Source organism: Sparus aurata, chromosome 18, assembly GCF_900880675.1.
Source record: "Sparus aurata chromosome 18, fSpaAur1.1, whole genome shotgun sequence".
NCBI lineage: Eukaryota > Metazoa > Chordata > Actinopteri > Spariformes > Sparidae > Sparus > Sparus aurata.
The window spans coordinates 16,060,895-16,077,723 of record NC_044204.1 but is presented as its reverse complement, the minus strand read 5'-3'; the positions used below and the strand labels follow the sequence as shown (position 1 = coordinate 16,077,723).

Sequence of the window (16,829 nt, the reverse complement as noted above, 5' to 3'; positions counted from 1 at the left end):
ACGAAGGAAATTATTCAATATATTTCAGTCCTGAACTCCGAGGAATGTCATTGTTGCTTTGACTTTCCCATGCCTTAAAATGCACACACACAAAAAAGAAAAAGAAAGATTTGAGATAGTAACAGTACTAAGCAGCAGGCTTTAACTCAAATGAGCCTAGTATTACTTCTAGAGTCACAGATTTAAAGGTGTGTAAAAACATAACTAAAGATGTCATTATTAAGAACTCAATACACAATGAACACAGCACTTGTGTGCATTCTCTGTCTTTTTTTAGCACTACGTACTTTAGTAACAAGGGGAGACAGACAGATGCAATAAGCAGGACTGGAACTGGGGACATTACTGACAGGCCACCAAGACCTCCCAGGTGTGTTATTGTTAATAACTCCACGGATCAGAATGAATATAACATGGACATCCGTTAACTCGTACTTTGGGCTAACACACTTACACACACTTGTTTTAGCACAATCAGCACTAAAGTGTTATATACAATATTCATTTTGATCTCAACTACACACCTGTGAAGTTTCGTGACTGCATCTCGCGATCGCGACAGACAGACACCTGATAAAGTAGTCAAAACGGTGTCTGTGGAACTTCTTTGAAATTCCTGCTGTTCCTTTGTTCGAACAAATGCTGTATGCTAACGTTAGCTAATGTTACTTGTGTGCGAGCTGGCTTTTTCTTAACTCATACTACTGTTTGACACTTTTGGTATACTCAGTTCATGCACCACCAGCAGACGTAGAGGTTACTGAGCTAAGTTAGCCAGCATTACCGTTGCGACTAGCAGCCATTTCTTACTGGAATCTACCTTATGCTAGCTGACCAGAGCTGAAACTGTAAGGCTTAGACATTGACAGAATTGTTGGTAAATAGAAAAAGGTAAAACATCCAACTTTTTTTTGCCCTGACAGATGAACTCCGAAGTTCCCAGCCAGCATTCACCAGATTTAGCATTCAAGTGGTTATGATTTAATCCTATCAAGCATCATTAAGTGCCAGTGAACTACAACAACCTTTCACATGCAGAATCATGCAGCACATGCTTGGACGAATCAACACCGGTAATCAGTTGCCTTGGTTATCAGATGTACGCAGAGTACAAAAATTACAACACTGTTATTTTTATGTTTGTCTCAGACTTTGGTGCTTGAAAAATATGTTTGACTGGGATTTAGAAACAAAGCAGGAGTTATATTGGTTACATCTCCGTCCAATTGTTGAGGACAAAATGACAATCTGCAGGGGTCACAGTTATAAAATGCAGTTGAGACGAATATCTGCGATTATAAAAAGGAAAATGTTTAGCGAAACAAACAACACAGTAGTGAGTCACTGTGAATGAAACAAAACCAGACACTGCTTGTAAAAAAAAATAATTCAACGATCCAAGGAAAAAGTGGAAAAAGGAGATTAGTTTCTTAGTCGAGCATGCCTGACTGTAGTAATCCAGCAGGAACAACATGAACCAGCATGGTGAGTAATTGGCCACCAACAGGGTCTTATAACTAAAGAGTTGTGACACAGTCAGGGTAAAGTATTAAATGCTTGAGTAGTTTATAGCTAAATATCCTTAAAGCTTCAAAATAATTTGCTGTGATCAAAAGTATATGTTGTCATCCCCGTGCCTGAATGAGCTCTAGAATTCTCAGTCATCTTCAGATTTTAAATTATTGTTCAAATCCAATTATAGTCCAAATAGCTCCATCAAGCTTTTTACTCCTGAGGTTTGGTTATAGTTTAGAACCCATTCTTTCTGGTTTGGGGTTTCTCTTGCCTTCCAGCTGTCCTTTCTCTGCCTCTCCTCCATCTCTTCCCCTCTGGTTTGAGACGGGGCCGTGCTCTTAGCAACAGGCCTTACATGGACTGAAGACAGAAAGTGCCCAAACACTCTCATCAGTCACTCTGCACCGTCTACATTCATTTACAGCTGCATCACCATTCCTCCTGAACAAACTCAACCTCCCCTGGTTATATAATGACTGGGAAGCATCGGGAAAGATGGGGCCGGGTGTGAAAGTGAGAACACAAACTTGTCATCGTTCACTAACACTGCCCTGAACCACTGGTGGGCTGAACCTCAACCTGCAAAATAATAAGTCATGACTGAAATACTGAGGGTTAAAAAAACGTTTCTGCTTTGCCAAGCACCTTCAGCCGTTATTGTTTTGCCTGGAAAGCTTTCCCTGCTTGTGCAGCACATTTGGAGTCTACGCTGATAACGTGGAAAGTTATATTGCTCAAAATTCTCAATATGTTTTTAACAATAGAAAAAAAAACAAGCCGGTCATTTTTAGCAGCAACCATCAATTTAGTTTTTAACACCCCTGGCTATCAGATTTTATCAACCATAGCTAGCTAGTTAGTCGGCTAAATTCAGATTAACTCTAAGTATGTAAGTATGCATATTCAGGAAACAGATAAGGACTTATTTTTGTATTATTCATATTTTGTGGGAGTTTGTTTTACATGTAAATAGAAAACAAGTAAGTTTTGAGAGTGAGGCCTCTCCAGTGTGTTCAAACACAGGCTAATGCTATCCCACATAATGGGGTTGATTGCTATTGTTACGAATATTGTGATATGGTGAAATCTACAAAGTAGAAAAAAAAACTGTGCAACACACAACCCAGCAAAATAATGACCTAATGATTAGCACCATAGACTTGGAAGTAAAACTAATATTAGCCTACATGACGGCATTAGCTACTTTAACTTGGTTGTCAGCAGGTAAGCTAACATTTGCAGCTAACATTAGAGAATGCAGCACCAGCCCAAACTCTTTGTATCTTGTGTACTAGAGCCCCATGCTGCTATAGCAACCCTGTCTAGCAGTTACGTTAGCTTAGTGGCAGAGGGATTTAGTAAAGTTTTAGCTAATAGAGAGTTGTGTAGAAGTAGTTAATGCCCTGTGAGATTTACGCTGCCTTCAGGTGGGATTGTGTTTACCTGGCACAAGAGAAAAGTCCGTCTGAAAGTGTCACAACTTAAAGAGTGGTCAATTTCCGATGCTAACTCATGGGCGTGTTGTCTTTTTTTTGGGTTAGTCATTTTTCAACACAACCTTGAAACAAACAAAGGAAGAAAATGATTACTGAAATGATTACTGAAAACGTAATGCCTGACATGTTGTCCAGGGACCAGTGGCGTGCGCAGACTTTTTGAAGGGCAGGGGCGAAAAGGAAGGCACTTTAGCGCACGTTTTGGCTCCCAAGAGGACGCTTTAGTGTGCGTTTTGGCTCCCAAGAGGGTGCTTTAGCGCGTGTTTTGGCTCCCAAGAGGGCACTTTAGCGCGTGTATTGGCTCCCAAGAGGGCAGTTTATCATGTTTTAACCAGCCAAGGGGGCAGTTTAGTGTGTTTTGCCAACCAAGAGGGCACTTCAGCATGCTTTTTGGGCTCTCAGGAGGGCACTTTAGCGCGCGTTTTGGCTCCCAAGAGGACGCTTTAGTGCGCATTTTGGCTCCCAAGAGGGCGCTTTAGTGTGAGTTTTGGCTCCCAAGAGGGCGCTTTAGCTCGCGTTTTGGCTCCCAAGAGGGCACTTTAGCGCGTGTTTTGGCTCCCAAGAGGGCAGTTTATCATGTTTTAACCAGCCAAGGGGGCACTTCAGCATGCTTTTTGGGCTCTCAGGAGGGCACTTTAGCACGCGTTTTGGCTCTCAGGAGGGCACTTTAGCGTGCGTTTTTTCAACAATTGGGCCACGAGGGGGGGCGACTGCCCCCCCTGTGCACATCACTGCCAGGGACGCACTTAAAGTTGCTCTAAGTGTCATTTTAGCTCAACTTCCTGTCCATTTTGCAGTTAGCGATCCCCTCTCTCCAACCACATGAAAACGCAGCGGTAATCGCCAAACATGTCAGCAGACAGCAGGATCCTGCTCTGTGCCTTCACGATCAGACAGGACCGACTTGTCATGGTGTTCTCTGTCCTGATTGGATAAAGCGGGAAGGGATACCAGAAAATGTGTTTTCTCTTATGCTACATGAGCAGGGGAGGAGAGACACGGGTTACCAACCAAACACTATAACAGTGATTACTGGTGGAATATAGAGCCGTTAAAACACTTATTTTAATGAAAATATACAATACAGCTACTTTAAATATCAAGCATATGATGGAGACAACTTCAACTTGTTGCTATTACTTGTAAATTATATAGGAAGTGATTAAATCACTCATAGTTTCAGTATGAACTGATACCAGGAGAACACAATTGTGGTTCTTCAGTTGGATCTGTGTGTAGCTGTCTCACAGCACATCCCCTCTCTTAACTCATTCTCTTTCTCTGTGTCACACACACAAACAAAATGTTTGTTTAAGTCAACTCTGGTGAGTGGGCCATAAAAGCTTGTATTGTTGTCACGTCATGAGTCTGAAAGCCTTAAAGACAAAAGAAAGTAGAAGGGGGTATCAGTGTGCCCAACACCACATCTCCACAGCTCTGGTACAAAAAAAGACACTTTACTGTAGTCAGAAAGCTAAAGGCACTTATTATGCTAACCCTCTGTGGTGCGACCGTAATGCCAAGGCCGGAGTCCTATATATAGTCAATTCAAATCATTAAAATCCCCGAGGACTTCCATCAGCTGTAACAGAAAAAAACACTCAAATCTAAATGAGGACAAAGTCTAATATGATCAACATGACTTGATCCTGCATCCTCCTGATTCTCTCCGAAGTGCAAACAAAAGCAAATTCAGTTCTGGGATTTATGATTCACTTCCAGAGTAAACTGAGTCTCTTCAGTCAATCAGCTCTGAGTCACACAGCTGACTGTCACCTCCAACAACAAGCCATCAATTGTCTCAGCAAACAAAAGAGAAACAAAAGTTTGATTAGACAGCTGCAACAAAAGACTGCTGGAAAACCCCCAACATGCAAATTGTCTGCATTTTAGCTGTGGTCAATATGTATTCCTCCTCAGAACAAGAAGTGGCCACTCTGGAATGAAATATTAAGTAACAAGAGACTTTTAACACATGTTCTGGTGTTAATACTACAAGCAGCGCACGGCTTCTATTAAGATTTAATTATGTGTTGAAAATGGAAAATTCCTTTAAAAAGACAAATACCATCCCCTTCCTGTGACACAGAGCTGAAGGGCATGTTCATACTTATGTGAACGGGGCGGTTTGATGAAGCAATCGGTGAGTAATATCAGATTGTCAGGTGTGATGCAGAAACAAGATTTTGCAATCTTCAGGAGACATCTAATGTGAATACAAGTTTAAGTAAGTAATTACCAGACAATATCATCATCTTATAATTCATTGGTATCTTCTGGTAACCCGAACCATAATTAACTCAATAAATAACTTACTTCCTGCTCTTGAAGCATCCATACATCCCAGCCATGTTGTAAAAGTGAAGAAAAGAGTCTTTCCCAAAACAAAACACTTCTTCCTCCTTTGTAAAATAAAAGCCTTCTCCCTGGTTTGTCCAAGAATGGAATATAAAACCTTCACATCCAACACCTCCAGGTGTTGCTTCACATCAGACTCCCTCTGCTCCCTGAAAGCCAAAGACCGGAGACTCCACGACAGATCGTCCTCTCCTCCCAGTCAAACCATCTTCTGAGGGTTCCTCCCCCTTTTAAGCTCCTCTAAAGTTAAACTTCATACAGAGCACCCTTCTCCAAAAGTCTGGCAGCAGGGGCACAACAGCAAGCCAATCTTAACCACGCCAGTGCTCACATACAGCGGCAGCCAAAGTGGGATTATAACAGGATCAGAATATCACAGAAGGAGCACTGAATCATAGGAACAAGTTTGAAAAACAGGAGTCTTCTCTTCAAATGTGTCCCCATGAAAAGAAAAAAAGAACGCGCTTTTCCTGTAAGATTGCGTCTCACAGAAGAAGTATAGTACAAAAAAAATCCCTGAATTGGTACAATATGGTGGTGAGCTAGAGGGAAAACAATTGACTAAGTGACTGACTGAGGGGCTGCTGCATGCCTCACTCCTCTCCTCACGGTCACCACAACTGGTAATGCAGGAGAGGGGAGGGCTGGAGGAGGGAAGAGGATGAAGAGGGAGGAAAGAGGGAGGAGGGAAGTGTGAACAAGAGACGGCCCCCCATGACCCCATCCTCTTTGTTTCTCTCTCTACTGTTAGTGTTGTACAAAATGATGTGTTTTGCAAACTGACTAATGGCAAGACTTTATTTCTCTGGTGAAAATGTGGATTCAAACAGCTGCATTAAGAGTCGGCACACAATGGCAATCTTTGAAGTTGTGTAACTTTGACGGCCATGTTGGCGGACCACAGAGCTTAGTAGCACAAGACAGAACAATAGAGAAAGCTCAACTGCAGGCTGGTCTGTTATTGTAGTTTGAAATGTAAAAAGTAGCCCATCGTAGGAAGTCTTTAGGTATATTTGAAGCTAACTTGTAGCTGAGCTGACACTACTGTCTTGATAGGCAGTTAGTATAATGTAGCCAGTAACTTGAAAGTTAATGTTAACATCAACATTAACATAAGTTATATTACCAATTTAAAGGTTCTGTTACTAGGCGTAAAAAACAGTCACTTGTAGTGACAAGCCCTAAGATGTTAACTCAACTCAGTACTATGGAGCGTTTTAGCATCTTTAAGCTAATTGTTTTGGTTTTAGGGCCAACGACTTTAAAGTTATTGTTCTGAATCCCTCTCAGTGTATCCATCAGCATGGTTTCCAGCTAAACAGGGCAGATGCTTTAAATAAAATAAAAAACTGATACATCCACTGTGAGCGAGGTGTCCTGGACCACAAAGCAAAAAGACAAAGGTGACTGGCTGATGAACACATGTTTAGCTGTCTAAGGGCCAGATATTGCTCAGGAGAGCAATTAACAAAAGGTAGATCTACAAGAAGCGTGAATATTGGACCAACTATTGACTTTTCTCTCAATAGCTTACTTTGCTAATGTCCACCAATATGCAGTAGGCGATGCAGACACCTGTGCAACTATTTAATGGACCTCTAACATAGGATGTAGAGTACAGTCCTTTTTTCTGTATCTGAAGAACTGAAGTGCAGTATTAGTATTAGTGCAGTATTTTTTGTTCCTTTTCTGATCATTTAAGGCTATTTATGAAAAACACAAAACAACTTGTGCTTACTATCCAATGGATGACACTTCGTAGGCTGCTCACTCTCATTGGCTATTGCGGGTTTCTTCTCAATTTTCCATCGCTGCCCATTTCAGGATGGATTTGAAGTCATCACTATCAATATTAAGGATAAGAAACCTGGGAAACTCTGATCCAGTTGGTAACATTAAGATTATGTCTGTAAACCTGTCACAATGCGGGATCGTTTGGGCAGATTAATCTATTCGGACCAGCCTCAAATCAGAAAACACTCCTGCCATTGTCGGGAGGGCCGAACTGTGTCTGGTTGTCAGCCATACAGGAACATATTGGATTGAATCCAGTCCTTGGGCTCCATTTAGTATAGACCATCCTGGTACATTGTGTTGTTCTACTTTCATATAATGGATTAGCATTCTCAAAATGAATCAATATACAGCACTTAGTGATGACAGCATCGATTCTTTCAGTTGACAGATGCTCGTGACCTCCATAATGGAGGCGGCAGGTTGCGTCGTGAATGTTGAATAAAAGTAGAGACAGCGTTTATCAGAAGTACCTCCCTGACATCAGGGAGATGCTGTTTTGTTGTGCAGCTTGTTTTAGTTAAGTAAACTGGCCCACTCCTGCATGTCACAGAGCCTCATGTTAAACTCTGTATCCGTCTCAGTAGGGGGCCTAGCAGTCGCGCAACAGCCTGTCGCAGCTAATCACTATAAGCAGGGAGCTTATCTTCCCACAGCTACTAGAGCCCCGAGTGCTTATGTGTGTGTGGCTTCGAGGTGACACAAGGGTTGATCATGAGATTCCCCGCTGCTAGATCCTCTCATACAATCAAGACAAGGGGTCAATTTTAGCTACCTGGCCAGCTCACTTGAATGATCACCGTAGGATCAATCAGACTTTTTAAATCATCTACCACAGGGCCTGTCTTCACATTTTATAATAGTCTAAAGATCTGTGAGATTTCCAGTGAAAGCTGGAAGATTTACCTCTTGGAAAAGGCCTCGTCACCCAATAGCACGCCTGAACTGAATCCTATTAAACAACAACAGAGAGTGTCTTCTTGGTGTCGAGGCAACGGTGTGAATAATTGGACCGAGAACATGACGGAAACAACCAAATCAGATTAATCATCAGAGCATTCATGGACGAGTGGCGATGGTGGAATGAATTTCTCAAACCAAACATGCCCAGACTGAATGTTGTCTGTGTGATTCATTTTTTAAATTTCAAAACAAGTTGAAATTGACTGAAGCGGGCCAAGTCACTACAGCACTCATGTGTGTGCGTGTGTGTGTGTGCGTGTGTGTGTGTGTGGGTCCATGTGCACGAATGTCAGCGTAAACAAAGACAGAGTCAGTGTGTAGCAGTTCCAGAGCTCAGCAGCTCCGTTTCAACAGCATAATATACAAACACACAGTCGCTAAGATCAGTTTTGGCACGATGTGATAGAGAAATTCCTTCACACACACACACACACACACACACACACACACACACACACACACACACACACACACACACACACACACACACACACACACACACACACACACACACACACACAGCTCTCTATAGAAACGTCTACCACATGGCATAGCCAAGAAACCGTCATGGAGGACCATCTGAGGGTGAAGTAGTGTTGACAGAGGATTTCCACTATATTAACGTATGTGCTAATCAGTGCTTCCACCAGTGCATTCGGTGTTGCCTCGGCTTTGTTTGAGATTCATTCCAGGAATAAGGATCTTGGGATTTCCCATTCTGAATCTCTCCATTTTCGCTGTCAGACACTCAGGAAATTGAATATATCTGTCAGATAAATCTACACAGAGTACACGATCTCCTTTTTTCCCGTTTCAGAAGGAAACAAACTTCAATCTCTTCGCTTGGTGCTGCAGCAGGAATGATCCTCCTGTGTTGTACTTCGTATCTTTATAACAGTCTGAGAAACTTTCAAAACAAAAAAAAGCTTCAAAATCAAAGAAAAAGTACAAACACATCCAGTCTTGTTTGCCTCACATATAACTGGGTCAAACCAATTAGACAGGTTAAGTTTGCGTTCGGCTGCCAGACAGAGGCGAAGGCAGTGACGCACAGGTTTGATTGAGCAAAACACCTCTGACTGATGTTCACGGTGACACATTGCCGAGAATGGAGCAGTTTTACATTCATGGCATAGAACTCCAGAAATTCACTCATAATGGATGAAGGATCAGTGATGAAAGTACAGCATGTAGTATTCAGATGCACAATAGCAGGATCTGCATTGTCAAGTCTATTGAGGCTAGCTGGCTGAATAAAGCCAAACGGTAGATACCAAAGATTCACTGACGACTGAAATTGCTGGGACAACCTTGTTGAATAAGTACGAATTGTCAAGTGAGTAATCAATTAGGGAAACGACAGAAAGCTAATTAAAACTAAATGTAATCAAAGTCTTATAGTCATCAAGCAAAGTGCTAGATGCTCTTGGGTTCCAGTTTATAAAATGTAACTATTTGAGGAAACCATCACAGGCTCCAGAAAATTGTAGCGGCCATTTTTTATGTAGATAAATTGCAGCTGTTATAAGAGCATGAGCATTCATCATCCGTCTAACACTACATCGAAAAGTCAGACAGTTTCATTTTTACACTGCCCCAACTCAGCAAGTGTTGTAGTCAAGACCACCCAAACCAGGACCAAGACCAGAGTCTATCAAAACGGAGACAAGACCAAGTGTTTGAAGGGTTTGGACAAAGTCAAGACCAAAACCAAGGTAGGAAAAAGACCATTCAACACTCCTTTTCCATGTTTTACCATCGACCTTACACATTAGGTTTTCTGGGTGACTCTTGACTTCCCATAGAAAACCACCATTAAACACAGCATGTATCAAACAATTATACAATACAGTGATAACCCTGACAGTTGTTGGCTTGGCTAGTCTTAAAATAAATTCCTGTCCTTTTCCTCCATGTTTTGAGACCAAGACAAGGCCGAGCAAAAATATAACTGATTCCAAGATGAGACCAAGACCTTCAAAAGAGGTCTTGAGACTATCAGTGCAATATTTTTAGCGCCAGCCAACAACACAAATGTGAATCATGTGAAGTCTCAGAGCATGTATGGAACAAACTTTTAAAGCTGCTTTTTTGATTTTCGACCACAAGTGGGCTTTAAACACAGCAGTGTCTTATTATCGCCTTTACCTACAGTGCAGGTGATGTACAGTGAGTTAATCAGAATTGTTTCGAAGGCTGAAAACTACTTTGAGAGCGGTGAGACGAAACCAACAACAATGTTGCCTAGAAACATTGAACTGTAAAGTGCCACCAAGCTGTGTACAACTGAGGGGAGCAGCACAGTTGGATAGATTATCTGTAGGTCTCCGACCATGAGCGACCCCTTTCACCTTACACGTAGTCATTTGACCCATTGGCATCAGTCACAGCACACCCAATACAGGCATGTTGCTTGGCTTTCAAAGTGGGAAAATGAACTCTTTTGCAAAGGAATCCAAATACACCCCTGTGGAGGGAGATTTATGGCCCCCATTTCAGTGTATGAAACACCTGGTTCCTCACTCGTGTTACCTTCCAAAAATCAACAGGAGGACTTTCTCAAAACACATCAATGTCTCTGGGTACGTGTATGCATTTCTAAATGTTGACCCTTCAAAACTGATCCGAGAGCATGGTGCAATTCTTCATTATATGTGTAAATGTGCGTGAGTGTGTGTATGCATGTATCAGTCATACAGCTTTCTGTTTATAGAGCAAAGAGGAATGTCGGTCGGTTTCCCTACGAAAGGAAAAAAAAAGTGGATGTTGGTATTTCCTGAAACTGCCGTGAGTCTGGACCCACTGAAACTAGAGGGAGGGCGGGGGTGACACCAACGTGAAGACTAACTGTCGTATCAATAATTACTAGCAATTCCTTATCTGTGATACGCCGATTCATTTCACGTGCAGACCAATTTGAATGCCACTAAAAGTCTGACAACTCTTCTCAACAAAATGACTGATGGTTGGATTCCATTTAACTGCTTCAGTTTAAGGTCCCGGGGGCCAGTTCAACAAAGATATGTTAGACTGATTTATAGTTGAGCCAGGCCACTTTTTGCTCTGTAGGTCACGTATTTTTTGATTGTTTTAAGTCTAAAAAGTACTCTCTCCCTCAAAAAGCACGGACACCTGCTGACCGGCAAAATAGAAGGAAACAGCTTGTAATTTGTGGTTCGTCAAAAACATTGTCTTTTGGAAACACAGAGCAGTGAGGAATCATTGGTGGTTTTCCTTTAACCGAGGAAACTATCTTGAGCATGACTGATGAGTTAGCAGAAGTATGAAACACTTCCACCGCAGCTCGGTTCTGCTACAGGTCTGTGATACACTGAGATTTCAGGGAAAGGAAAATGCTTGTAGTGTCACTCTCTGCTGAATCTTTACATTAAAATGTCCTTCATACTGACTTCATATTTTTTTAGTTTTAACTCACCCAGAATTCATGACAAAGTAGTCCTATTTAAAAGTACAATATGTAAATAGTGTAAAATACATTTAATAAATGAGCTAAGGTCATCAACTGAATGTGAATAAATAACACATGTCTATTCATTGTGTTGCAGAGAAGTTACCATGTTAAGCATCTAACCCAAGCAAGCCCATCCTAACTGAGCTAACTAGCTAAAGGCAGCTACAGTTGGAGGCAGTCAGTGGTTACACCGGTGATATGCTGCAGCTTATTTGCTTTGTGCATGAATTCGACAGGTAGCCCCTTGTTAAATAGACGGCTATTAAAAATCTGATTATTAGTTAAAAGGTGCAATATGTAAGAATTTGACACCTGTTGACTTCATACCCCGCTGTGCCAAAGCAGGGGCCTCGTCGAAATAAACACGGGACTTTTATTTTTCACACAGTGCTTCCGCTGGTCTAAACATGACCTCTGATTCATGTGCGATAAAGAGACCAGGATCGCCCTCAGATATGATGCTGATAAAAAAGCCTTACCGCTACAAATGTTTGAAGAACACAACGTTGTATTTTGGTTCTACAGAAGTGTTTAATTGTGGTGGACTTTTTCGCTCACCGACACCAAAACAACCTCCAGCGCCTGAATTCCCCCAGTTAGATCTCTGGACTTGCGGTCGACAAAGAGGCCATGCATGCTTTTTTCTTCCCTCTCCTCGCTCTTTTTTATTCTTTCCATCCCCTTCCTCATCTCCATCACTTCTTTCCCCTCCTCTGGCTGGAGCCCCTCTCACTCACCCCTGCAATGCCTTCTCCCTTTCCTCTGTTTTGCGGTTTCTCTGTCTCCTATTCTCTCCATTACAACATGCACAGGCTGATCCAGATCTCTCTCTCTCTGCACAGAGGAGGAGGGGAGCTCTCTGAATTCCACCTCACATCTGGAAACCATCTTTGCTCTCTCTCTCTCTCTCTCTCTCTCTCTCTCTCTCTCTCTCTCTCTCTCTCTCTTTTCGCAAACTCTCGCCCCCTCTCTCGCTCTATGTTGTAATGTAAATAGCCCTGTAATCATACTCCTTCCCTCAGTCTGCCGTACTGGGTGGTGTGCGTTTGTGTGCGAGTGAGAACACACTCCTCCAGCAAGCTAGGATCTCTTCTTCTTTCTCCCCATCTCAGGTCCCAGCTGAGGTTTACGGGGCGATAAAACCAGAACAGCCGTATTCCACGCTGCTCGTTCACACACTTATTTTCTGTGTGTGTGTGTCAGTTGATTCAAAGTGTTTAACCGAACGACGACAACCTAATAATCCTGAACTGAAACTTTTTCGGAGCGACAACACACTGATGATGCAGGGTTTGAATTTTTATGGCAACAGCTGACTTTGACGTGGCAAATTAATATACAATATAGTTTGTTAACTTTGTTTTTAAGACAAAGCATTGAAAAACATCACAATAAATACAGTTGGAGTTGTTTTAACAGTATCTTCAGGTTATTCACTGCAGAGAGACACAATCAGGACAAACAGATTCTTCTTTCCTTACGATCTAACCAGAGAAGTCCCCTCCTGGTGATGTCTCTGGGCAGCACATGCTGTTTTATTATGTCTATGTAAATAAACAAACAACTGCCAAGTATTGTCTATTCAGTTCTTTTGACCGATGTAAATATCATTTTGCAAAAACGCTTGGAAAACCCCAAAACTCAGTACCAAGAGAGACGCACATCCACAGAAATCTGAGAGTCAATATCACAAATAAAACTTCTTCATCATCTCTACACTCACAACACACTGAGGGGATAGTTGCTTCACACATTAGTCCTATGATTGTTTGCCCTGTTACCGTTCACTTCATTGTATACTCTTTAAAATATGGATGGAGATTCTGGTTCTAAAGAGTGAAGCCAATGTCAAAGTTCCCTAAATCTTCACTCTTTCCTAGGGCCAGTAGGGACAGGTCCACTGGTTCCATAAAGAAGCTCAATTGTAGCTTATGCAGGCTTATGAATAAATTATGCTACTACATTCTCCATTTCCACTTTCCTAATGAGTTTATGATCTTAATCGCTAGTGTCAAGTCTTCTTCAATACAGCATGATGTTCATTTATTAAATTATGGTCTCATTTACAGTAAAACAGACGATAAAGCAGGGTATGCTTTAGGGTGGGGCTACCATGCCATTGACAAGCTGCAATCACAGTGTGTCCTCTGGTTCTAAGTCAGATCCAATCAGGATCCTTGCCAGCTCCACCCTCTCATCCAAATATAGTCACTCCAAGCATGTGTCTCCCGTATCTCCAACTAATTCAGGTTGAACCGCAGGTCGGAGCTCACCTTCTAGTGTTCGAGTGTGTTTGAAAACGGTTGTTTTTCTTGCCCGTTTCACCTCCATGTTTACTACACCGTTACACCACCTGGTTACAAACCCCAGTGTTCCTCCGACAGACTGCTTCAAGGGATCGATCTGATCAATATTCATCTGTTCCCAACATCCGAAATGTGTTGTGTCTCGAATTTAGTCCAGGGCAATGCCAATTGAACAGAGGACAAACATAACCGTACCTTTAGACAATGAAACATTCACTTTTCCTGACGTGACCAAGATTAAAATTGGCATGTGCAAACAGCTACTTACATGTCAACCTATTATTAAAGAGGCACTCTAACAAGGGAAAAACAACTGTGCAGCAGAGGCTGAGATATTCTTACTTTTCCTTCGTTGTATGGATCAAGCTCCAGGAAACACTGGATGCTAACACAACAGCCACCCCACCACAGTCTGTTCACCCTGCTGCCTTCTGGCAAAAGATACAGAAGTATCTGCGGCCGTAGCACCAGACTACAGAGCAGCTTCTTTCCTGAGACCGTTCAGTAATTTATCCTCAACATTCCACCATCAAAATAGTCTTTTTTTCTAGCGTAGCATTAAAGGTCCAATTTGTAAGAAAGTTGAGCTTATTCCCAACTCGTCAAATACTGACGCTTCGGGATTGTAGGTTGGGTTTTGACAAATTGGACCTTTAAAAATGACTACAAAATACATTTTGTTGTACAACCCTGTGCTTTAAAATGAACCTAGAACCTTAACTGCTACATTACCCATTATACAACCAACAACTTAATTTTGTTTGTCCCTCGTTGCCTGGTAAATGTATTCTTAAGTTCCAGACGGTTTGTTGTGCAGAGCCATCAAGGGAAGGTGCAAATGGCCAGAAAAAGGGCAGGTACTTTCAAAAAAGACTTGGTAGGGGACTGAATGAAGCATCTGTTCTTCACCGTCTATCCTGGGTGAGTAGTAGGGGAATGCAACCGTTGAGGGAGCCAGTTGGTAAATCAAAGTCTTTTACGTAGTCAGTCAAGAGAAGAGTGAACACATTAGTTTCATTTCTGATGGCCAGTAGGGGCAACTCCACCCACTTTCTCGCTGGTCATCACATCTAAAAAACATCTACAGCTGCCAGTAGTTCCCCATAGGGCGCTAACTGGTTCAATGCCTGTGCGTTTGGCCACAAGAAAAATAACTTGACGCGTGGCGGGATGAGTTCTGGATCTCTTCCAACAGGTTTCAGTAGTTGTAGCCTTGGCAAATATGCTGACCTCCCCTATAATGAAGCAGGAAACAGTTCAGGACTCAAGAGTCTCAAATCAGCTTCCACCGAGGCTGAACACAGCGCAAGAGACAAACCACAAACATGACTGTATCCGAGGGCCTTCAGGCAGACACAGAGCAGGACGCGCTGACAGCAGAGCCACATGTCTAATTGTCTAATTGTGTATCAACTAGGAATCATGATGGGATTTCCTCACAGAGAGGAACGGTAAACAGGACACGTCTGTAAAGACATCGACAGGTTTGTTCATTGACCCAGTGACAGATGACCTAATCAGCCCTCTAATCAGGAAGGCAGCGACAGTTGACAGGCCACACACACATGCAAACAGAGGCATACATATATTCATCAAGCTTCTCAGTCAGATTACCTACTCTGATGCCCTTAAACTCATGCATCCTCGTCCAGTGTGATAATGCTAGCTAGATTTTAAAAGACCAGTCTACTATCTATCGTCTACCATTTATCAGGAGGCTTTGAAAAGATCTGCTTTATCGTCATTCACAGCACAAAGACACCCTGCCATCAGACGTATTGCTCCACTACAGTATGAGGCACAGGTCAGCTGAGTCCGGATCAATAGAGCCTTTCATCCTCTCATGCTGACACACAACATGAATCTATTCTGAATCAGTCACTGTCTGTGTTCTGGATTACAGTGGTTCACACACATTGGAATATAACTGTGTAATCTGGACTGTCCTTGACCTGCCTCAACCAAACACTGAGCTCACACACACACACACACACACACACACACACACACACACTGGAAGCGTGTGTGTGTGATGTCACAGTATTACAGCATGATGAAGAATGGGTGACTGTAGAGAAAAGGGTACAATATGACCTCAAGTTAATTGTTAAATTGCCTACTATGAGGGAGAAAATTATCAATTTAAAGATAACCAGGGTCCTATTGAGAAATTGGCTAATTTAAGAAAGTTCACTCCAAACTTAACTGTGCAATATATTTCAACCTGAAACACATTTTAATGACCTAAATTCATACAGAATAAATCACAATAGGTAGTTAACTTTAAACTGACCTTTCACAGTTTTGTTGTGTTGATTAATGAAATGAAAAGATCTATTTTCGTCTGAGTTTAAAAGTCATTCATTTGCAGGCAAAGTTTTGACTTAACAGTAAACAACACATTTACAGTTTAGAAAACGTGGAAACAGAACATTTCTGGAAAGTTAGTAAATAGAAATCATAGCAAACTCAATTCTCAGCTGGAATATGGTTGAGTTGTTCTCAATCAAACCCATAAAAACCTCACAATTTCACTTCCAAGAACATTCAGAACAATTAAAGCCCACCCACATCGTCCCAGTGCTGCCGGTAAATAGTCATAAACCAAACAGAAAACAACTCAAACCGATGCGCAAACAAAAGCAAAAGCATTGCAGGACACTGTATCGACCGCAAGTATCGATCAGCAGTCCCAACATCATAAACTCCCCGCAGCCCAATAACTCCTGTCGGCTCTAACAGAGCTCGAGCCGCTCCGCCACGGTCTAGTTAAAGCTCGTGAACACTTACTGTGTCGGCTGTAGCTCAAACGGCCTCAGAGTGAAGTCATCCCTCAGAGACTGAAACCAAGACATCAGCGCTCTTAGTGCATTAATGATTGGATTATTTGTCTCAGTCCTGCCCTGGCGTCCGAGGCTCTATGGC

At 42.1% G+C, this 16,829-nt stretch overlaps 1 protein-coding gene across 4 annotated transcripts in view; it reads right to left on the bottom strand.

Moving 5' to 3' along the window:
- The window catches only part of LOC115568955 (probable serine/threonine-protein kinase kinX), a 56,085-nt gene extending 39,256 nt beyond the window's left edge, over positions 1 to 16,829 (bottom strand). For 2 of the 4 annotated variants that reach the window (XM_030396732.1, XM_030396735.1), the window contains exon 1: positions 5,328 to 5,978. In XM_030396732.1, coding sequence (XP_030252592.1) covers positions 5,328 to 5,345 — 18 coding nt within the window. In that variant the 5' untranslated portion in view covers positions 5,346 to 5,978. Of the gene's footprint in view, positions 1 to 5,327; positions 5,979 to 16,694 lie in introns of those variants that run through there. The other 2 variants (XM_030396733.1, XM_030396734.1) reach the window with 2 other exon arrangements.